The 23,777-nt window shown below is 37.8% G+C and overlaps 1 protein-coding gene and 1 non-coding gene across 2 annotated transcripts; one reads left to right on the forward strand and one right to left on the reverse strand.

Annotated features, from left to right (window-relative positions):
- Window positions 1-3,429: 3,429 nt before the first annotated feature.
- Window positions 3,430-3,535, reverse strand: LOC112725697 (small nucleolar RNA R71). Its single transcript, XR_003164787.1, has one exon. It is a non-coding gene; the product is annotated as a small nucleolar RNA R71 (small nucleolar RNA).
- An 18,744-nt stretch (window positions 3,536-22,279) lies between these two features.
- LOC140176031 (uncharacterized) lies at window positions 22,280-23,254 on the forward strand. The gene is made up of 2 exons (XM_072205876.1): window positions 22,280-22,432; window positions 22,583-23,254. The coding sequence occupies exons 1-2, from the start codon at window positions 22,280-22,282 to the stop codon at window positions 23,252-23,254; spliced, it is 825 nt and encodes a 274-aa protein (XP_072061977.1).
- Window positions 23,255-23,777: the final 523 nt, after the last annotated feature.

The following is a 23,777-nucleotide window of genomic DNA, read 5'->3' on the forward strand; positions in this document are numbered from 1 at the left end:
CATGATTAGAGGAGGTTGCTGTTATTGTCTGTTTCGTGGACCTCCATGATATAGCTGTACCACCATATGTGAATAGGTATCCTGTTTGAGATCTCTCTTTATGTGGATTAGACAAGTATCCAGCATCTGCATAGCCAACTAACTGTGACTTGGATCCATAGGGATAAAACAATCTCATATCAACCGTTTCATGAATATATCGAAAGATTTGCCTTATTCCACTCCAATGTCTTCTGGTTGGAGAGGAACTATACCTTGCTAGTAAATTCACAGCAAATGATATATCGGATCTTGTATTATTAGCAAGATACACTAGCGTTCCAATGGCACTAAGATATGGTACTTCAGGACCAAGGATATCTTCATTTTCTTCTTTAGGACGAAATTGATCCTTTTCCACATCCAAAGATCTTACGATCATTGGGGTACTCAAGGGATGTGACTTATCCATATAAAATCTTTTCAAGATCTTTTCTGTGTATGTTGTTTGATGAATAAAGATCCCATTTTTTATATGCTCGATCTGCAGGCCGAGACAAAATTTAGTCATTCCAAGATCTTTTATCTCAAACTATTCTTTTAGAGTTTTTATAATTGTTGGAATCTCTTCAGGAGTTCCGATGATATTTAAATCATCAACGTACACAGCAATTATAAGGAATCCAGATGCAGTTTTCTTTATGAAAACACATGGACAGATATCATCATTCTTGAATCCATTTTTGGCCAGATACTCAGTAAGACGATTATACCACATTTGACCAGATTGCTTTAAACCATATAAAGATCTTTGCAATTGGACTGAGTATAACCCCTGTGAATATTCATTGGATGATTTAGATATTTTTAGTCCTTCAGAGACTTTCATATAGATATCCCGATCTAATGGGTCGTATAAGTAGGCTGTTACCACATCCGTTAAATGCATATGCAATTTATGATATGCAGATAAACTGACCAAATAACGCATTGTTATCTCATCCACTATAGGAAAATATGTTTCTTCATAATCTATACCGGGCCTTTGTGAAAAACCTTGTGCCACAAGTCGGGTTTTGTAGTGCACAACTTCATTTTTCTCATTTCGTTTTCTCACAAATACCCATCGATATCCAACAGGTTTTACATCTTCTGGTGTATGTGATGCGTGAGCATCTTTCTTATCTTTTCCTAGTGAATTTGCATCTAATTTGTTGAGCTTAATTAAGAATTAATTATATTTTAGCCACTATGGATGCTATTTTGAGTTTTGTGCAATTTTATTTATTTTAGGTAGCATTCGGATGGATTTGATGAAGTTTCTGCAGAGAAAGAGAAGAAACCAAGGAGATGACCAGCGAATACCGACCCGGACGCATGGCTCACGCGACCGCGCGAAATGGAGGAAATCACAATGACGCGATCGCGTGCCTGACGCGAACGCGTGGACTAGAATCTGCACAAATGACGCGAACGCGTGGACGACGCGGACGCGTCACAGGAACGATCTGCAGAATTGACAGAAAATACTGGGGGCGATTTCTGGGCTGTTTTGACCCAGTTTCTAGCCCAGAAAACACAGATTAGAAGCTGCAGAATGGACAATTCAAGTGGTCTCCATCCATCAGCTGAAGACTTGATTATTTAAATTAATTCGAATTCAAATTCAAATCTTATTTTAGGAAAAGATATTATTTTAATTTTACTTTTAGAAATTTGATTTTTAAAAATTATTAGGATTAGTTATAAAAGGGATCCCAATAAGGTGATTCAAGAAGAACATTCCACAACATTATTCCATACAAATTTACATTTCATATTCCATGAGCAACTAATCCTCCATTGTTAAGGTTAGGAGCTCTGTCTATTGTATGGATTGGTAATATTATTTTTCTATTTTAATTCATGTTTTGATTTATATTTCAATAATTGTTTTCGTTCTTTATTTTATGAACCTGGGTGGAACGGAAGTATGACCCATGTTCTATTTGAGTTCTTGTAAAACTTGGAAAAGCTCTTTACTTGAACAATAGCTTGAAAACATATTATCCTGAATTTCTAGTTGTTTGTATTTAACGGAATACGTGACATATAATCCATTTATTTTTGGACAATTAGGATTCTTGTGGCATATAAACTGGAATTAATCATCACCCTCTAATTAGAATCAATTGACCAAGAAATTGGCAGTTGATGAATTTTAGAGGAGACTAGGAAGGTCTAAGGAATTAGGGTCTAGTCACAATTAGTTTGCTATGAATTAAATCTTGCATGATTAAAATAGTTAATAAGAAAAGTCAATCCAGAAAATAGATAACTCTAAAACCTTAACTGTCTTCTCCATATATTATTCCCATCTTAATTACTTGCCCTTCTTTAATATTTTTGCTATTGTTTAATGTCTTTGAACTCCCAACACTATTTTCTGTCTGTCTAACTAATCCTATCAAACGCTATTGTTGCTTAATCCATCAATCCTCGTGGGATCGACCCTTACTCACGTAAGGTATTACTTGGTACGACTCGGTGCACTTGCTGGTTAGTAAGTGTGGTTGTAAAATACCGCATCAAGTTTCTGGCGCCGTTGCCGGAGAGTGACTGTGATTAACAACTATTAGTTGTTTGATTGTTTAGATTAGGCTTTTTAATTTTAATTTTAATTAAATATTATTTTATTATTTTTCAAAAAAAAATTCATAATAGCACTATTTTTTTTTACTTTCTGAAATTAAGTTTGGTGTCACCCAGTTAATTTTATTTCAATTTTTCTGTTTATTTTTCTTTTAAATTTTCGAATTTTTTTAGTTATTTATTTAGTATTCTTATTTTATTATTTTACACAGGTTACCTCACAGGGACTTCTCTACACTCTGACGTAGAGAGTCCCATATTTTCTTATTTTTCTGATTGTGTATGCGCAGGAATAGAGACAAAGAACATCTCTTAGACTTTGATCCTGAACCTGAAAGAACTTTCAGGCGACGTTTACAACAAGCAAGACTTTACAAGGCTGCAGAATCCACTATGGCAAATAATAATGCTAATGCCAATGTGGTAAATCCGAATGGGATGATCAGCAGAGAAGAGTGCTTGGCTCTTATTCTGCCCTTACTGCGGATCTCTATGGAAAAAGCATTGTGGTGCCTCCTATAACTGCAAACAACTTTGAGTTGAAGCCACAATTGGTCACTTTGGTGCAACAAAATTGCCAGTATCATGGGCTTCCTCATGAAAATTCAAATCAGTTCATATCTGATTTTCTGCAGATATGTGATACTGTGAAGACAAATGGAGTGAATCCAGAGGTGTACAGACTCATGCTTTTCCCGTTTGCTCTGAGGGATAAAGCAAAGCTATGGCTAGATTTCCAACCAAAGGAGAGTCTGAATACTTGGGAAAAAGTCGTTACTGAATTTTTCACTAAATTTTTCCCACCAAAGAAGCTGACTAAGCTTAGGTTGGAGGTTCAGACTTTCAGACAGAAGGAGGGTGAAACTCTTTATGAAGCTTGGGAGAGATACAAGCTACTGACTAGGCAATGCCCTCCAGACATGTTCTCCAAGTGGACCCAACTGGATATCTTTTATGAAGACTTAGGAGAGATGTCAAAGATGAGCCTAGACACTTCTGCATGCGGTTCATTGCACAAGAAGAAGACACCAGAGGAGACTATTGAGCTGATTGAATTGGTTGCAAGCAACCAATATTTATACACATCTAACAGGAATCTTGTGAACTCTGAGGCCGCTCAGAAGAGAGGCGTGTTGGAAGTAGAAGCTGTTAATGCTCTTCTTGCTCAGAACAAGCTTATGTCTCAGCAGATAAATCTACTTACTCAACAGATGGGTGGCATGCAAGTCTCAGCTATCAACACTCAAAATCCACCCCAAGATACCTCCTATGACATGACAGGTAACATTATGCAAAATGATAATTATGATTATGCTCAACCCTCTTCTGAACAGGTGAATTACATGGGGAGTGGTCCTAGAAATCCCAACAATGATCCATATTCTAAGACATACAATCAGGAGTGGAGGAATCACCCAAATTTTGGGTGGAGAGATCAACCTCAGAGACCTCAGAACTTCAACAATAGTTCTCAGGGTGGTTTTCAATAGAACAACCATAATAACTACCAATTTCAGTCTCAGCAACAACAACCACCTCAGCAGGCAAATTCTAAATCCCAAGAAGATTCTAAATGGGAGATGATGATGAGTTTCATACAAGAAACCAGAGCCTCTATTAGAAACTTGGAGGTGCAAATGGGTCAAATGAGCAAGCAATTACTTGAAAGGTCTTCAAATACATTCCCTGGTGATACAGTGGTGAACCCAAGAGAAGATTACAAGGCTATTCAATTGAGAAGTGGTAAGGTGGCTGGTTCTGAGACCAAGGTCAATGAAGATCTAGTTGAAAAGGAAGCTCCAAAGGAGAAGAAGGAAGAAGTAGAGCACGCCCCTCCTAAGCGGGCAGACAACCCGTTCCCTGACTCTCTTGACACGTATCCCACCTTACCAAAGGCCCCTGAATACATGCCAAAAATGCCATATCCTCAGAGGCTTCAGAAGGCGTCCAAAGAAAAGCAATTCTCTAAATTTTTAGATGTCTTCAAGAAGCTGCAGATCAACATCCCTTTTGCAGAGGCTCTGGAGCAAATGCCTCTCTATGCTAAATTTATGAAAGAATTGTTGACCCACAAGAGGAATTGAAAGGAACAAGAAAAAGTGGTGCTAACCAAGGAATGCAGTGCTATTATTCAACACACCCTTCCTGAGAAGATGCCAGACCCAGGGAGCTTTGTCATTCCTTGCACCATTGGAGAAGTCGGCATTCAGAGAGCTTTATGTGATCTTGGAGCTAGCATCAACCTCATGCCACTTTCAGTGATGAAAAAGCTTCAAATTGAGGAGGTAAAACCCACTCGTATTTCTCTTCAACTTGCTGATCTTTCTATTAAATTACTTGTGGGTGTTGTTGAAGATTTACTTGTTAAAGTAGGACCATTTATTTTCCCTGTTGATTTTGTTATATTAGACATGGAAGAGGAGGTAAAACCCTCTATTATACTTGGTAGACCCTTCTTAGCTACAGGTAGAGCTCTGATTGATGTGCAAAATGGTGAATTAACCCTGAGGATCAATGAAGAACAGGTAGTCCTAAATGTTTTTGAAGCCCTCAAACACCCCAATGATTCTGAGGGGTGTATGAAAATAGATGTTATTGAACCACTTGTTCAAGAAGTACTGGAAACTGAGGTACTTGATGATGTTCTAGATCCTATTTCTGAGTGTGAATTAGTTGAAGTTGATGATTCACCACCCCAAAAGGAGCTGATGAACACGCCAATTAAGGAGGAGGAAGCCCCCAAGCTTGAGCTCAAACCCTTACCCTCTTCTCTGAAATATGTGTTCTTGGGTGGAAATGATTCATATCCAGTGATTATTAGCTCTTCTCTGAAGCCTGAAGAAGAGGAGGCACTTATTTCAGTGCTCAGGAGCCATAAAACAGCTTTTGGGTGGACCATTAGTGACTTGAAGGGGATGAGTCCAACCAAGTGTATGCACAAGATCCTTCTTGAAGATGATGCTAAACCAGTTGTGCAACCACAAAGGAGACTCAATCCAACTATGAAAGAGGTGGTCCAAAAAGAGGTAATGAAATTATGGGAAGCAGGTATTATTTACCCTATTTCTGACAGTCCTTGGGTAAGTCCTGTACAGGTAGTTTCCAAGAAAGGAGGGATGACAGTGATCAAGAATGAAAAGAATGAGCTTATTCCTACAAGAATAGTCACAGGATGGAGAATGTGCATAGATTACAGGAGGCTAAACACTGCTACAAGGAAGGATCATTTCCCCCTCCCTTTCATTGATCAGATGCTTGAGAGGTTAGCTGGTCATGCTTTTTATTGTTTTCTAGATGGATATTCTGGATATAATCAAATTGCAGTGGACCCTCAAGATCAAGAGAAGACAGCATTCACATGCCCCTTTGGAGTATTTGCCTATAGGAGAATGCCATTTCGACTTTGCAATGCTCCAGCAACTTTTTAGAGGTGTATGCTTTCAATTTTTTCTGATATGGTTGAAAAGTTTATTGAGATATTTATGGATGATTTTTCTGTTTTTGGTCATTCTTTTGAATCCTGCCTTAAATATTTATCTCTTGTCTTGAAACGGTGTCAAGAATCAAACCTTGTTTTAAATTGGGAAAAATGTCATTTTATGGTTACAGAAAGCATTGTTCTTGGACACCAGATTTTAAGTAAGGGAATTGAGGTTGACAGAGCAAAGGTGGAGGTAATTGAAAAATTACCACCACCAACTAATGTTAAGGCAATTAGGAGTTTCTTGGGTCATGCAGGATTTTATAGAAGATTTATAAAGGATTTTTCTAAAATTGCTAAACCATTGAGCAACCTGTTGGTTGTTGATGTTCCTTTTGTCTTTGATTCTGATTGTCTGCATGCTTTTGAAACTCTGAAGGCAAATCTTACCTCTGCTCCCATTATAGCTCCCCCTGACTGGGATTCACCATTTGAATTAATGTGTGATGCTAGTGATTTTGCTATAGGAGCTGTTTCAGGACAGAGGCATGGTAAGCTTGTACATGTCATTTATTATGCCAGTCGTGTGTTAAATGATGCTCAAAGGAATTACACAACTACAGAAAAGGAATTATTAGCTGTTGTGTATGCTGTTGATAAGTTTAGGTCCTATTTACTTGGTTCTAAGGTTATTGTTTATACTGACCATGCTGCTTTGAAGTACCTTCTAACCAAGCAGGATTCTAAACCAAGATTAATCAGATGGGTGTTGCTCCTTCAGGAGTTTGATATTGAAATAAAAGACAGGAAAGGGTCAGAAAATCAAGTAGCTGACCATCTCTCCAGAATTGAGCCTGAAGCAGGAGTGCAACCATCCACAGCTGTAACTGAGACATTTTCGGATGAGCAATTGTTCCTCATTCAGCAGGCTCCATGGTTTGCAGACATTGCAAATTATAAGGCCATGAATTTTATCCCAAGGGAGTACAGTAGGCAACAAGTAAAGAAGCTATTGACTGATGCAAAGTACTACATTTGGGAGGAACCATACCTTTTTAAAAGGTGTTCAGATGGAATTATCCGGAGGTGTGTCCTAGATGAAGAAAAACAGCAGATTCTTTGGCACTGTCATGGTTCTGAGTATGGAGGCCACTTTGGTGGTGAAAGGATAGCTATAAAGGTCCTTCAGAGTGGGTTTTACTGGCCGACTCTCTTCAAAGACTCAAGAGCATTTGTAAAGCACTGTGATAGATGTGAAAAAGCAACAAATCTCCCTGCCAACCATGAAATACCACAGCAGGGGATTCTTGAGGTTGAGTTGTTTGATGTGTGGGGTATTGATTTCATGGGACCTTTCCCACCCTCACATTCAAACAACTATATTCTAGTGGCGTCGACTATGTGTCCAAGTGGGTGGAAGCTGTGGCTTTGCCCACCAATCATGCCAAGGTGGTAATGAGCTTTCTTCAGAGATATATCTTCAGCCGGTTTGGTGTCCCAAGGACACTCATTAGTGATGGAGGAAGTCACTTCTGTAACAGACAGCTGGACTCTCTTCTGCATAGATATGGAGTCCGTCATAAAGTGGCAACCTCCTATCACCCTCAGACAAGTGGACAGGTTGAAGTTTTCAACAGGGAACTCAAAAGGATTCTAGAGAAGATCGTTAGTGTTTCAAGAAAGGACTGGTCTAGGAAGCTTGATGATGCTCTCTGGGCATACCGGACAGCATACAAGACTCCAATTGGCATGTCCCCATATCAGTTGGTCTATGGCAAAGCCTGTCACTTGCCAGTTGAGCTGAAGCACAAGACTTATTGGGCAATTAGGTATCTGAATCTTGATTCAGAAGCTGCGGGAATTAAGCGGATGCTTCAGTTGAATGAGCTTGAAGAATTCAGATATTCAGCCTATGAGAATGCCAAGCTCTATAAGGAGAGAACCAAGCTACTGCATGATAAGAAGATTGCCATCAGAATATTTGAGCCAGGACAGAGAGTGCTTCTATATAATTCAAGGCTCAAATTCTTTTCCGGGAAGCTGAAATCCCGGTGGTCAGGACCATTTGTGGTTACCAGAGCTTTACCATATGTCATGTGGAGATACAAGAAGAGAATTCTGACAGAAAATTCATAGTGAATGGCCAGAGGTTGAAGCACTATCTTAGAGGTGAGATTGATCGCCAGAGGTCCACTCATCTGCTGAACTAGCAGAACTGATCGTCAAGCTAGTGACGTTAAAGAAGCGCTTGTCGGGAGGCAACCCGATAATTTCGTATCCTTAAGTTATTTTTCGTAGTAGTAGTTTCCTTAGTTAGTTGATTTTTATTGAGTTCTTACTAATTCTCTGATCATGCAGCTATTTTAGAACAGAAACCGGACACTCAAAAAAAAAAAGGGGCACACGATGCACCAGCGTCATTGATGCGAACGCGTCAATCATGTGTGCGTGAACAATGAAAATTGACAGAGAGTTGCGCGGGAGTGACGTTGGACTCATGCCTTTCGCACAAACGATCCCACGCGAACGCGTGGCCAACGCATTCGCGTCGTTTGTGATTTTCGTCATTCACGCGGTCGCGTCACCGACGCGATCGCGTGACCTGCAAATTCGATGTAAAAGAGCGTTTGGGCAGAGAGTTATGCCAGCTTGGGGCAAGAAGTGTGCTAAAAGCACAAATTTGGTCACGCGGACGCGTGACTGACGTGTTCGCGTCAGTTGCACATATGGCCATCCACGCAAACGCGTGCCTGACGCTATCGCGTCATTATGAAGAATGCGCGACGTACGCGATCGCGTCATTGACGCGAACGCGTCGCTTGCGCCGCCCAGTTTTCTCTCTCTCTCTCCCAATCCTAATTCTCTCTTATTCTCTTATCCTTTTATTTTTTCTTTCATTTTAATATTTGTCTCTTCTATTTTCAGTTCTTCTTTGCTTGAGGACAAGCAAACCTTTAAGTTTGGTGTTGACGCTGTGCTTATAGGTTTTCTAGTATAAAAGGGAGGTGAATCATCTTCGCGAAGAAGCACAACCTGAAGAATAAAGCGACCGCTAATTAAGGTGGTTGAGTTCCTTTCATTTTTTATTCCTCCCCTCTTTTTCTATGTTATGTTCCGATTTTCTGTTATTTTGCTTTGTTTGTTGCATGATCCTTTATTAGTTAGAATCCTAGGCCTAGTTTAGTTTTCCTATTGCTTTAATTCTGAAAAGATGTCTCATGTATTACTCACTGAGCTTAAATCAAGAATAAAAAAAATATAGGAGTGATATATTGCATGAGAAAGTGAGTCTATATTGAATAATAGTCTTATTTACTTAAATGTGGTTATATTTTCTGTGATTCTGAATGCATGACATGAACAGTGCATATTTTTTGATAGTGAAGTTTATGAATATTAAAATTGTTGGCTCTTGAAAGAATGATGAAAAAGAAAAATGTTATTGATAATCTGAAAAATAAAAAAATTAATTCTTGAAGCAAGAAAAAGCAGTGAAAAACACAAAGCTTGTGAAAAAAAATTAATAAAATAAAAAATAAAAAATAAAAAAGAAAAAAGAAAAAGCAAGCAGAAAAAGCCAATAACCCTTTAAACTAAAAGATAAAGGGTAAAAAGGATCCAAGACTTTGAGCATTAATGGATAGGAGGGCCCTAAGGAATAAAATCCTGGCCTAAGCGGCTAAATCAAGCTATCCCTAACCATGTGCTTGTGGCGTGAAGGTGTCAAATAAAAAGCTTGAGACTGAGCGGTTGAAGTCGTGGTCCGAAGCAAAAAGAGTGTGCTTAAGAACTCTGGGCACCTCTAACTGGGGACTCTAGCAAAGTTGGGTCACAATCTGAAAAGGTTCACTCAGTTATGTGTCTGTAGCATTTATGTATCCGGTGGTAATACTGAAAAACAAAATGCTTAGGGTCACAGCCAAGACTCATAAAGTAGCTGTGTTCAAGAATCAACATACTGAACTAAGAGAATCAATAACACTATCTGAATTCTGAGTTCTTATGGATGCCAATCATTCTGAACTTCAAAGGATAAAGTGAGATGCCAAAACTGCTCATGATTGCAGTTGTAAACCCCACTATAAGAAGAGAAATGGGCTTAATCGAACTCTCATTCTCATGCAAATTCACATCCTAAGCTTATATTAGTTTTGGTTGCTTGAGGACAAGCAACAGTTTAAGTTTGGTGTTGTGATGCGTGAGCATCTTTCTTATCTTTTCCTAGTGAATTTGCATCTAATTTGTTGAGTTTAATTAAGAATTAATTATATTTTAGGCACTATGGATGCTATTTTGAGTTTTTGTGCAATTTTATTTATTTTAGGTAGCATTCGGATGGATTTGATGAAGTTTCTGCAGAGAAAGAGAAGAAACCAAGGAGATGACCAGCGAATACCGACGCAGACGCATGGCTCACGCGACCGCGCGGAATGGAGGAAATCACAATGACACGATCGCGTGCCTGACGCGAACGCGTGGACTAGAATCTGCACAAATGACACGAACGCATGGACGACGCGGACGCGTCACAGGAACGATCTGCAGAATTGACAGAAAACGCTTGGGGCGATTTCTGGGCTGTTTTGACCCAGTTCCTAGCCTAAAAAACACAGATTAGAAGCTGCAGAATGGACAATTCAAGTGATCCCCACCCATCAGCTGAAGACTTGATTATTTAAATTAATTCGAATTCAAATTCAAATCTTATTTTAGGAAAAGATATTATTTTAATTTTACTTTTAGAAATTTGATTTTTAAAAATTATTAGGATTAGTTATAAAAGGGATCCCAATAGGGTGATTCAAGAAGAACATTCCACAACATTATTCCATACAAATTTACATTTCATATTCCATGAGCAACTAATCCTCCATTGTTAAGGTTATGAGCTCTGTCTATTGTATGGATTGGTAATATTATTTTTTCATTTTAATTCATGTTTTGATTTATATTTCAATAATTGTTTTCGTTCTTTATTTTATGAACTTGGGTGGAACGGAAGTATGACCCATGTTCTATTTGAGTTCTTGTAAAACTTGGAAAAGCTCTTTACTTGAACAATAGCTTGAAAACATATTATCCTGAATTTCTAATTGTTTGTATTTAACGGAATACGTGACATATAATCCCTTTATTTTTGGACAATTAGGATTCTTGTGGCATATAAACTGGAATTTAATCATCACCCTCTAATTGGAATCAATTGACCAAGGAATTGGCAGTTGATGAATTTTAGAGGAGACTAGGAAGGTCTAAGGAATTAGGGTCTAGTCACAATTAGTTTGCCATAAATTAAATCTTGCATGATTAAAATAGTTAATAAGAAAAGTCAATCCAGAAAATAGATAACTCTAAAACCTTAACTGTCTTCTCCATATATTATTCCCATCTTAATTACTTGCCCTTCTTTAATATTTTTGCTATTGTTTAATGTCTTTGAACTCCCAACACTATTTTCTGTCTGTCTAACTAATCCTATCAAACGCTATTGTTGCTTAATCCATCAATCCTCGTGGGATCGACCCTTACTCACGTAAGGTATTACTTGGTACGACCCGGTGCACTTGCCGGTTAGTAAGTGTGGTTGTAAAATAACGCATCAGTACGCACTACAGCCTACAGGTGCAAAGACTTCACGTTTTGCAAGTGAGTCTAGCTCAGCCTTCATGACTTCTTCCCATTTCGGCCAATCATTTCTTTGTCGACATTCTTCGACTAATCTTGGCTCAAGATCCTTACTTTCATGCATGATATTTAATGCCACATTATATGCAAATATTTCATTGACAATTGTCTTATTTCGGTCCCATTTCTCTCCTGTAAATACATAATTTATCGAGATCTCGTCATTTTCACAATTTTTAGGTACCTGGACGTCTTCTGGCGTTAAAACTATATCAGAATTTTGGACAACTGCAGTTGTTTCTACTTTGTCTTTTTCAACAGGAATCGTATTTACCTTTTTTATTTTTCGAGGATTTTTGTCTTTGGAACCGACAGGCCTGCCACGCTTCTGGCGTGAATTTGCTTCAGTGGCTACTTGTCTTATTGGGACATCAATTCAAATTGGGGAATTTTCCACTGGTATATATGACTTGGTTATCCTCTTTGTATCGAAAAATGCATCAAGCAATTCATTTGCTATTCTTTGCAAATGTATAATCTTTTTAACTTCTAGTTCACATTACCCTGATCGAGGATCTAAATGCATCAACGATGATGCATTCTAATTAAGTTCCTTTTTATGAAGCTTATTCTCCCCCCCTAATATTGGAAATTTTGATTTATCAAAATGACAATCTGCAAATCGGGATTTAAATACATCCCAGTTTGTATCTCAAGATACCTTATTATAGAGGGAAAATCATATCCAACATATATCCCCAATTTTTTTGAGGTCCCATTTTGGTGCGATTAGGTGGTGCAATGGGAACATATATCGCACACCCGAATATTATTAAATGGGAAATATTTGGCTGCTGGCCAAAAACTAATTGCATAGGAGAGAACTGATGGTAACTCGTTGGCCTCAAACGAATAAGTGCTACAGCATGTAAAATAGCATGCCCCAAACCAAGGTTGGGAGATTTGTTCTCATAAGTAAAGGTCTAGCAATTAATTGGAGGCGTTTAATAAGTGATTATGCTAACCCATTTTGTGTGTGAACATAAGCTACTGGATGTTCAACACTTATTCCATTAGCCATACAATAAGCATCAAAAGCTTGGGAAGTAAATTCACCAGCATTATCAAGACGAATTGCTTTGATTGGATTTTCTGGAAATTGTGCTTTTAATCGAATAATTTGAGCCAGTAGTCTCGCAAGCGCCAGGTTGCGAGAAGACAATAAGCATACATGTGACCATCTCGAAGATGCGTCTATCAGGACCATAAAATATCTAAAGGATCCACATGGTGGATGAATAGGTCTACATATATCACCTTGAATCCTTTCTAGGAATTCAGGGGACTCAAATCCAATCTTTACTGGTGATGGCCTTAAAATTAACTTTTTCTCAGAATATGCAGCACAACAAAATTCACTAAATTAAAGAATCTTCTAGTTCTTTAGTGAATGTCCATGGGAGTTTTCAATAATTCTCCGCATCATGGTTGTTCCCGGATAACCCAATCGGTCGTGTCAAGTTATGAATTCATTTGGGTTAGTAAACTTTTGGTTTACAGTGGCATGTGATTCAATTGCACTAATCTTGGTATAATATAACTCAGATGAAAGTGAGGGCAACTTTTCTAATATAACCTTCTTATTTGAATCATGAGTTGTGATACTTAAGTACTCATGATTTCCCTCATTCATTGTTTCAATATGATATCCATTTCGGCGAATATCTTTGAAATTCAACAAGTTCCTCAGAGACTTGGTAGATAATAGTGCATTATTTATTATAAATTTTGTTCCTCCAGGAAATAAAATTATAGCTCTTCTGAAGCCTTCAATCACACTGCCTGAGCCAATAATAGTATTAACATATTCTTCTTTTAGCACAAGATGGGTAAAATTTATATCACTTTTGAGAATGGTGTGCGAACTTGCACTATCCGCAAGGCAAATATCTTCACTATATGTCTTTGCCATTCTCTTTAAAGACAATTAATAATAAAATGAGTAGTAATACATGCACAATCAAATTGAATACTTGATCGGAATTATTTTTCTAAGAAACACTGTACATAAAAATAATGTCATATACGAAAATTTTATTTTAAAACATGACACATTTAATGATTTCAAAATTCATGAATATTAATATTTCATTATTTATATAAATCATATTTGAAACTTAAATACATAAAAAATAAAACTTAACAATAAGTTCTTTACATTATTTATTTACATGGATACTTAACAATTTCACATATTAAACTATTCCATCATTGATCAAATGACCAATATTTCCTTCAAGATCCTCAAAGAAATCAGATACATCATAATGAGTAGTGGAATTTTCAGCATCATTTGAAACAAAATTTGTTTCCTTTTCTTTGTCGTCTTTTTTCAAAGATGCTTGATAAAGATCGACTAGGTGCCTTGGGGTACAACAGGTACGTGACCAATGGCCCTTTCCACCACAACGGAAACACTTATCCTCTGTTGATTTACTTTGCCCAATATTTCTTTCTTTATCCCACTTCTGGTGAGATCCTTTCTTTTGAATATAATTCCTTTTTCTTCCATAATTTTTCTTGTTACTAAAACCATGCCATTTATCTCTTCTGGGGTAATTTGCTGCATTTACTTCAGGAAATGGCGCGGCGCCAGCTGGGTACGCTTCATGATTCTTTAAAAGCAACTCATTGTTGCGTTTAGCAACAAGAAGGCAAGAAATTAACTCAGAATATTTTTTAAACCTTTTTTCTCGATACTGCTACTGCAGGAGCACATTCGAGGTATGGAAGGTTGAGAAAGTTTTCTCTAACATATCATTATCAGATATCTTTTTCCCATATAATTTCATTCGTGAGGTGATTCGAAACATTGCAGAATTATATTTATTTATAGATTTAAAATTCTGCAGACGCAAGTGCGTCCATTCATATCGGGCTTGAGGAAGTATCACCGTTTTTTTATGATTATACCTTTCTTCAAGGTCTTTCCAAAGATATGCAGGATCTTTTAATGTGAAATATTCATTTTTCAATCCTTCATCAAGATGACAATGAAGGAAAATCATGGCTTTGGCTTTATCCTTCTGGGATGCATTATTTTCAGCCTTAATGGTATCTCCAAGATCCATTGAATCAAGATGGATTTCGGCATCTATTATCCATGATAAATAGTTGTTTTCAAATATATCAAGAGCATTGAATTTAAGATGAGAGAGTTTCGACATAATGAAAATTTGTTACCTGAGGCTTCCTAAAAATTTGATCAGATTCTCATGCTGGTAACGTGTTGTAAAATAACTAAATAAATAAATAAGGAAGAGGTAACAAATATAAAGTATGGAAATATAATTAGATAGCTCTAGTATTAATGTTCACTATAATTACTATATTAATAGATATATTTAATAATATTGTAGTAAAGAATATAAGAGAGAGAATAATATAAGAGAGAGAGAGAGTGTGAGGAATATTTAATATTCTTATGTTGTGTAACTGTGTGTTACGTACTGAGGTTTAACCTCTATTTATACATGCAAGGAGATTACCTTTTTCCACTATTATTAAATGCAAGGACTTTGGTAACATAGAACTTCAGTATGGAAAAGGTGAGCCGCCCATGGTCATCCATTTCATTCTTATCGTAACAAATATCCGCATATTTGCATATTCATAAAAATAAATAAATAAATAAGAAATATTTTTGTATGTTTTATTTTAACTAATAATTATCATATATGTTATATTATTTTATTTTTATTATTTTAAAAAAATATGTTTAAGTTTATTATTTTAAAAGTAAACATGTTTAAAAGAATAGAAAAAGAGATTTTATTAATTTTTCTAAATAAAAATAAGCTTTTAAAAAGTATTTTTATGTTTCACGGATATATCCGATATTCCATCCGATTCAATCTGCAAATGTGCAGATCGGATAGGATCCAGGCTAAAAAAATTGCGGATATTGAATCTGATCCAATGATTTTAGTGCGGATCAGATCGAGATTTTGACCATATCCGATCCGATCCAATCCGCGTTCATCCCTAGCAAAGTTTGCAACTTCGATTTTCAAGTCCTAATGGTCAGGCCCACTCTAGTTTGGCAAGTCTGACCAGCAGATCCACCCGAGACGACATCAACATTTGTAGTGTTGCATCTTAGGAATATAGTTACATCCGGGCTTAGTTCAAGCAACAATTATGGGATCTTTTAATATGGTGTATTTGAGTGCAAAATTTGGCAAGGCCATCTACCCAAAAAAAATGGCAAAGCCAAATAGCCTCAGAAAATCTTTAAGGTAGCATTGATTTTCAAATACGAAATTGAAATTGGAATATTGAAATTTAGTATTATATTTAGTGTTTAAAGATTGAAATTAAAATTTTACCTTTATGACATAAAAATTTAGTTCCTTTAGTACTTTTAGAAAGTGGAGATACAAATAACTAAAATTTGAATTTTTTTTATTTAAATTAAATAAATATAGTATTTACCGATTTAAACAAACGTTGAAGAATTTACTAAAATATGTCGTTAGTCACATCTCGGATACAGATGGTCGCTCCTAAAAATGGCCACATCTCGTGTGCACTGACCCCGTTCTGTGATATAGGGTGTGTGAGTCATATCTCGAATGCAACCGTAATATAAATATGAGCATATATTGGATACACTGCATCCAAGATACGCTTGTATTCTAATTTAGGTCCGTGCATCCGAGATACGCGTGAGGATTCAGGCCAATTTTTTAGATATAACGTTACAATATTTTCGTAAAAAAGCTCATATCAAAATGGATAAACAAGTAGAGTCATGCATGAGTAATGCACTAAAAATAGTCTTACATGTGATGGAGGTCTAAAAACATAAGTAATGAGCAAAATACATAGTAATAATAGTAACTAACGCCGTTCGGCGGCAGGATCCAAGTGGTGTCCAGTCCCACATCCACGAGGACGAGACATCCTGGGAGGACGGTATGGACGAGGACGAATAACTGGCTGGCTGGAAGTGGGTGGTGGCCGCTAGTGTGGTGGCGGAGGAGGAGCTGCTACAATCATGGGAGGAGGCGTAAGAGGTGGTGGCCAGACAAAACCAGACAGAGGTGGCGGTGGTGACAGGGATGGAGTCTGATAGTAAGGTGACAGACCAGAACCAGACTGGTGCAGTGGTGGAGAAGGACTCTGGTAGCACCCTGGAAAAGCTATCCCATGCTGGGTGGATACGCTGCTCGATGTCCCATGTATGTTGGTATCGTCTCTCCGGTGACGATAACGGCTAGCCAAGTCATCCATCGCATCACCGGTCGCCCCGATGATTTGGAACATATCATCGATGCTTATCTTAACATCGGATCCAATGTCGAACCAGGGCTGCTCCCAAGCGGTGTCATCAGCCGGGTGGTGACTGAGGATGGAGGTACCCGGCATAAGCCTCGTAGCCACGTCAGCCTCATGGTCAGCAAAAAATACATCGAACGGCTACCCTGCATGTGCATCGGGAATGTCAACCTTGGGTATATCCTCCTGTCATGCGTACTCACCCTCCTCGTTTGACAATTGCTGGTCTCCGTCACCGTCCTTAGGATCTCCACCGTCCCTACGGGCACGCTGACCACGTGCCTGCCGTGCTGGTCTCCGGACATCATCGTGAGGTCGTTTCCTCGCCCGTCACCTCCAATCTAAGGCATCCTGTGGTAACTATATCTCATCTCTGTGACTAGGGGCTGTAAGGAGGATATCAGCCGGTGGGGCTGCTACTCTGGGATCGGCCAAGATGTCATCATCGGAGAGATGTCTCACTCTGCAGGCCTGCTACCACCATGTGAGGTACTCCTGTGTCAGGCGAAGGTCTGGATGACTGTTGATGGTAACCAAGTGTTGTGCCTAGTAACGGCCCTTGAATAGTTCGTACCACTCACGGTGCTGGTCTGGCCACCAGGTGTCATCTCCCCTGATCGTCTTGAAAAGGTACTCATCGACGTTCACTGGGTCTGCTGGCCTGTGCTGCTGCCCCCTAGCTGCCTCTTCACCCTGTCAACATGATGGAACTCGACAATGTGAAAGCAGACGATAGGGACGACAGCCCTCCATGTATAAAGCTCTGCGTCACTCATGAGCTTGTCCGGCTCAATCTGACGTAGCTCTACATTGTCGTACGGTGTACATCGAACTGTGGATATAACATTTAGGGACCTTCATTAATTAAACGATATACCAATGGTATATTAAAAAAATACATAAATAAGACTCTATCATACCTGCTCAAATGTCAGTGCATTGATACGATGATGCAAACTCAGTATCCTGTCATTATGACGATCTCTGCTCTGCTGCCCTAGCCCTGCCAACCTGCGCAGATCAAAGATAGTTTTATAGAATTTCATTAATTATATTCCAACATATATTATGTGTCTACTATATGGTAACTAACAAATTAATTACAACATACATATACCTGGAATTAAGTGGGAACTTGACAATGTCGTAACCTGCCAGACTAAAACATGGGAACCTATGGTAGATCAACGATACAAGAAGCGATATACACCCTGCAATGTCCATCACATTACGCGATGCCGCCGTGCACGAGTGGTAGGTATGATAGAGCAGTGCATACTCACATGACAACTGGCTACATCGATCGAAATCCTCCAGCAGTGGCAGCCATCTCAACGGCACAAGTGTAGCTGACTTGTCTGTGAATAGAAAACCCCCAATCAGCATCATCAAGTAGCATCGAGCATACTGACGGAGAGTCTCCGAGGCTACCCCATCAGGAATATGTGCCACTCTGTCCCTGAGCCACGTCATCCTGACCGCAAACACCTACTTCCCTCCCTCCGGCTGTGGTGGCGGCCTGACGCCTAATAAATTCTCAACCCACTCCTATGTCGGGTGGTGGTGCCACTAGTGGTACAACCCCAACAAGCTCTCCAGCAGTGTGCAGTCCAATATGGTAGGCAACATCTCGGAGCGTAATGCTGGCCTCACCCCACGGAAGGTGGAACGTATGGGTCTTTGGCCTCCACCGCTCGACAAATGCAGAGATCAAGCAATTGTCAAACATAAAATTCCTCAACTCTACTGCATGCTCAAATCCAGTCTCCCTTATATAGGGCAGCAGGATGGGCGGCATCGGGAGACCGAGTGTCACACGGCGTGACAAGAGTAACCGTGGTCGCTGCAATTTCCAAAACAGATAACTAGCGCATATTAGTTACATCTAAACTATTAATTGTCCCTAAACAGTACTAAAACTTATAACACACCTACATATGCATTTACATTAAATGTAACATATATATATATTATAAGTCATTAAAGACTAACACCCTAAACTTATTAAAAGATAACTAAAAAAATCTACAAAACTAAACCTATTATTAACTAACACCGAAAAAGGTTAAACTACTAACCTCAAAGTCCAATGCTCCAGTTGCATGCCAAGTATTATTCAGTCTATTAATGTCTCCTTCGCGGATATATTGTCGGGGGGCCGTATCTCGTGAAGAAGCTCGCTTTCACACGTGCAGAAGCTCAAAAGTTTGGGAAAACTTCCTCTAATCCACGTTCTTCCCAGATGTTGTGGTTTATATACGCCTCCGGGCGTATCTCGAATGCTGTGCCACCGTCTTGAATCCTCATGCTTATCTCGAATGCAGTATATCCGATATACGCTCATGTTCATATCACGGTTGTATCCGAGATGTGGCCATTTTTAGGAGCGACCCTCTGTATCCGAGATATGACTAACGACGTATTTTGGTAAATTTCTCAACGTTTATTTAAATCGATAAATACTATATTTATTTAATTTAAATAAAAAAATTCCTAAAATTTCTAAAAATAAAACTGAAACTCTAACAATATTTTTTTAATAATTAAGAATATTTTAGTAAATACTCTTATTTTATCTCTATATTTATCTTAAACCTAATAAGATATTAAGATATAACTTAGTCATATATATTTTATACCAAACATAATATAGAGACTTAATTTAGTTTCAATATCTCAGTTGTTGTCTCCCAATTTTTATCTTTTAATCTTTGTTTCTCGGACTCTTTTTTAAATACAATTTAAATATTATGTGTATAAATGAATTTGTGATGATATAATAATTAAGATTGAAAATTATCTAATTTATCTGAAAAAAATAAATATAATTATTATACGGGATCATCCAATCTTAAATTACGCATTACAGTTAAGAAAAGTTAAAGTTAAAATACTTTTACTATTGATGCAATTATGCTTGTCTTTTAGGTAGTGGTGTTTGTAACGAAAAAAATCTTAAGATTCTAGCAAAAATTAGAAAACACAAAGGCAAACATATTAACTAAGTAAGTAACTGTAAAATAGAACTTTAAATTAACAAAATAACTAATTAGCAACATCAAATTAATTTAGCTTTGTCAAGTGGTCAATTTACTCGTCCACTTAAGTAAGTATGGAGGTTTGAACTTTATCTTGTATATGCAGTAATTTATTGGTAAGTGGTACATCATTAAATAGAGCACATATTTACAATGAATTAACTTTTGGTTTATCAGATTGAAAGATGCCATAGCAACAAAAAAATTAATTACACCCAAAATTACAAATCTAAAACATTTGTTATCATACCTACCACCTTGGAATTCAATTTCATTATGAATGTTCATATTCAATTTCTAATTTTATGTCCAACTCTTTTCTTTTATGCTTTTAACTATTTAAATTTCCTTTCTATTTACATAAGTAATGTCTTCATTGGTACTTTCTTCAATTAATATATCTAACCACTTAAGATACTTGTAATGTAGGACTAGTGTTTGAAAATTAAAAAATTCAATTATAAAATACAAAAAATATATACATTTTCTAAGATTAGGCAAAAAAAAATTCAACTTCATGCAAAAAATATGAATAATTACTTATATTGTAATTAGAGCATTTTAAACTAGGTTTTCTCCTCTCTTTCCTCGTCCTAGATTTTCTCTCCTAGGGCTTGAAAAGTGTAGTGCAAGTTGTCCATATCATATCGTGCAACTCGTTCGTCAACGATCATGCACCCCAAACTGAAATAGGGAGGGTTTTAGTACTCTATCAATTATGTCCTGAAAATGCAAAACATGGAGAACGAGGAATAAAGAAAAATAAAAAGAGACAATAGAATAGTAGAAGAAGAGGAAATAATCACCTATGATGCAGAGAATATAACGAAAGTGGTCCAAGATTGTAAGACAAGCATAACAGAAAAACTAATCACTAACAAACGCATCAACATACAATGGATACAAACAACTATGTCTAACATTTGGGGGAATCCGGAGGTATTTAGAGTGAAGGAGATAAAAAGAAAGACATACCAATTTTTCTTCAAAAAAGATGCAGATCTAACTAGAGTCCTACAGGGAAGTCCATAGATGTTCAGGAATGCATGGTTACTAGTAAAAAGATGGGAGAGATCGGAAGCAAACCTGGAGGAAGGCCTTAACACAGCCGAAGTGAAGATGCAGATATGGGGGCTGTCTGAGCACTATAAGACATTAAAATTAAGTGGAAAATTGCATCTTGCATGGGAAAATTAGTGGAATGCGAGATATTTAAAGCTGGTAAAGAACATAAAGGTTCTTAAAGGCTAGAATTAAAATGAACGTGGATATCCCTTTCAAAAAAATGGTTCATGCAGGGAGCAAAGAAGATGGTCTATCTTGGGCTGACTTCAGGTTTAAAAATACCCAATCTTTTTGCTATTATTGCGGCAAAACTGGACATAATGAGAGCGGGTGTGTGGTGGTGAAAAAGCTGAAGAATGAAGAGAGCTAAAATCAAAGGAGCTAGGTCCCTGGTTGAAAGCAGAAGTGATAGGAAAAAGGATGTTAACAAAGAAGAATATTTCAGAAAATGAGGAGAGATAAACGGCTGAGAGGAAGTAGAAAATGAAGGAAAAGTTGACTGAAAAACTAATGGAGAAATTGGCTAACCTGATAGTTTTTGAGACAAATGTTCTTGAAACTGAGGAAGGTATGGGCCAATCCCTTGTGTTGTCAGACCTAAGACTAGTTTCCGAAGAAAAGAATGTAGAACTAGACAACAGAAAATGGATTATAACAGTTGAAAACAAAGATCCATTGGAGGTAGGAATAGAGGAGATCTCGAAGGAATATGGTAGGGTGGACAAAGGATCTAAAGATAAGTTAAGTAAGCAGGACCAAAGTTACACTAAGAAGAGAAGACAACCACAATTGCAAGAATAGAACAAGGAGAATGTAAACATGCTGATGGACATAACAAACAAAATGAGAGAAGGAGAAAAGATGGCAGGGAAGAAATGGAAAAGACAAGCACGGGAGGCAGCCTTATCTACGGAGAGGAATGAGGAAGCTGAATAGATAGAGAGGAAAAGAAAAAATAGCAACAACGAAGAGACAGAGATAGATGATGAAGAACCATGGGTTGTAGAAGCTGGATGGCAGAGGTTGTAGGCCAGCCCTGCCGAGAATTATGAAAATATTAAGTTGAAATTGTCATGGGCTTGAGAACCCATGGGCAATGAGAGCTCTGAATAAGCTCATCAAACAAAAAATTCTCAACCTAGTCTTCTTAATGGAGACAAGAAAGAAATAAGAGGAGGTTATGAGATTAAGGTATAAGAGTGGACTTCAAAATGTGGTGGGAGTTTACTGTAACGATGAAGGAAAGCAAAGGGGTGGTGGCCTAGCATGTTTATGGGATGACTCTATAGAAGTAAAGTTAGTATCAAAGTTAACAAATCACATAGATATGGAGGTAACTGAGAAGGACAGCGATCTAAAGTGGAGAGCCACTGGCTTCTATGGATGCCTGAAAAGCCAAAACAAAAAGTTCAATTGGAATATTTTAAATGTGCTTGGATGTAATTTTAGACTACCTTGGATTATTTTTGGATATTTTAATTAGGTGTTAAATCAAAATGAGAAGAAAGGAGGAAACCTAGTTGTGCTATCTCAAGCAGAGAGCTTCATAGAGGCCATACAATCAAATAGCTTGCTGGACCTAGGCTTTGATGGTCATCCATTTACGTGGTCAAATGGGAAGTCAGGTGATAGGAACATCCAAGAACGTCTAGATAGGGCCCTAGCGAATGTAGAATGGAAAGAACTCTTTTCAATGACAACAGTCCATCACTTAGAAATGTTCAAATCAGACCACAGTCTAATTCTAATAGACTCACAGGGCGAAAAGAGGAAAAGAAAGAGAGGTGACTACCATTTCAAGTTGGAGGAGATTTGTTTATTGAATAAAGAGTGTTACAAGGTTGTTGAACAATCTTGGAGAAATAGCACAGAAACGCTTAAAGAAAAGTTAGGGCAATGTGAGAGAAGGCTGGACAAATGGGGGGAGGAAAATTTTGGGAATATCCCAAAGATGATTAGAGAAGAACAAAAGGAACTAGCTCATTCAAACTCAATCCAGCAAATCGAAGAGGTTTTGAGGAACACCAGGGAAGTAGAAGCTAAACTGAATGAATTATTGAAACTGGAGGAAATTTGGTGGTCGCAAAGATCTAGAGCCAACTGGTTGAGACATTGTGATAGAAGCACGAAGTATTTTCACCAGAAAGCATCTTAGAGAAAAAGAAGAAATAAGGTCGAAGCAATAATAGATGATGCGGGAAGAAAGTTTGAAGATGAGGACAAAATTGAATGTGTGATGAGGAGTTTTTCTGAAGGACTTTTTTCAACGGAGGAGACAATAGGGGCAACAGAGATCTATGAAGTTATTGGAGACCGAATAGATGAGGAGAAGTTCCAATTTCTAAATAAGGATTTCTCTAGAGAGGAATTGATGCAAGCTCTCCAGCAAATGCATTTGACAAAGGCCCCCGGACTAGATGGTATGCCAGTCTTGTTTTACCAAAAGATGTGGCTTGTAGTGGGGTCAGAAGTAACTAGAATAGTACTCAAGAGTCTTAATGAAGGTGCTAATCCAAAACCGATTAACTACACCTACATCTGCATGATACCCAAGGTAGCTAAACCAAATTATACAATGGAGTTCAGGCCTATCTCATTATGTAACGTGATCATGAAGATAGCTACCAAGACAATAGCGAATAGACTAAAGAGCATCCTACCTCAGATTGTAGGTAAAA

Source organism: Arachis hypogaea, chromosome 11 (assembly GCF_003086295.3).
Source record: "Arachis hypogaea cultivar Tifrunner chromosome 11, arahy.Tifrunner.gnm2.J5K5, whole genome shotgun sequence".
Taxonomy (NCBI): domain Eukaryota; kingdom Viridiplantae; phylum Streptophyta; class Magnoliopsida; order Fabales; family Fabaceae; genus Arachis; species Arachis hypogaea.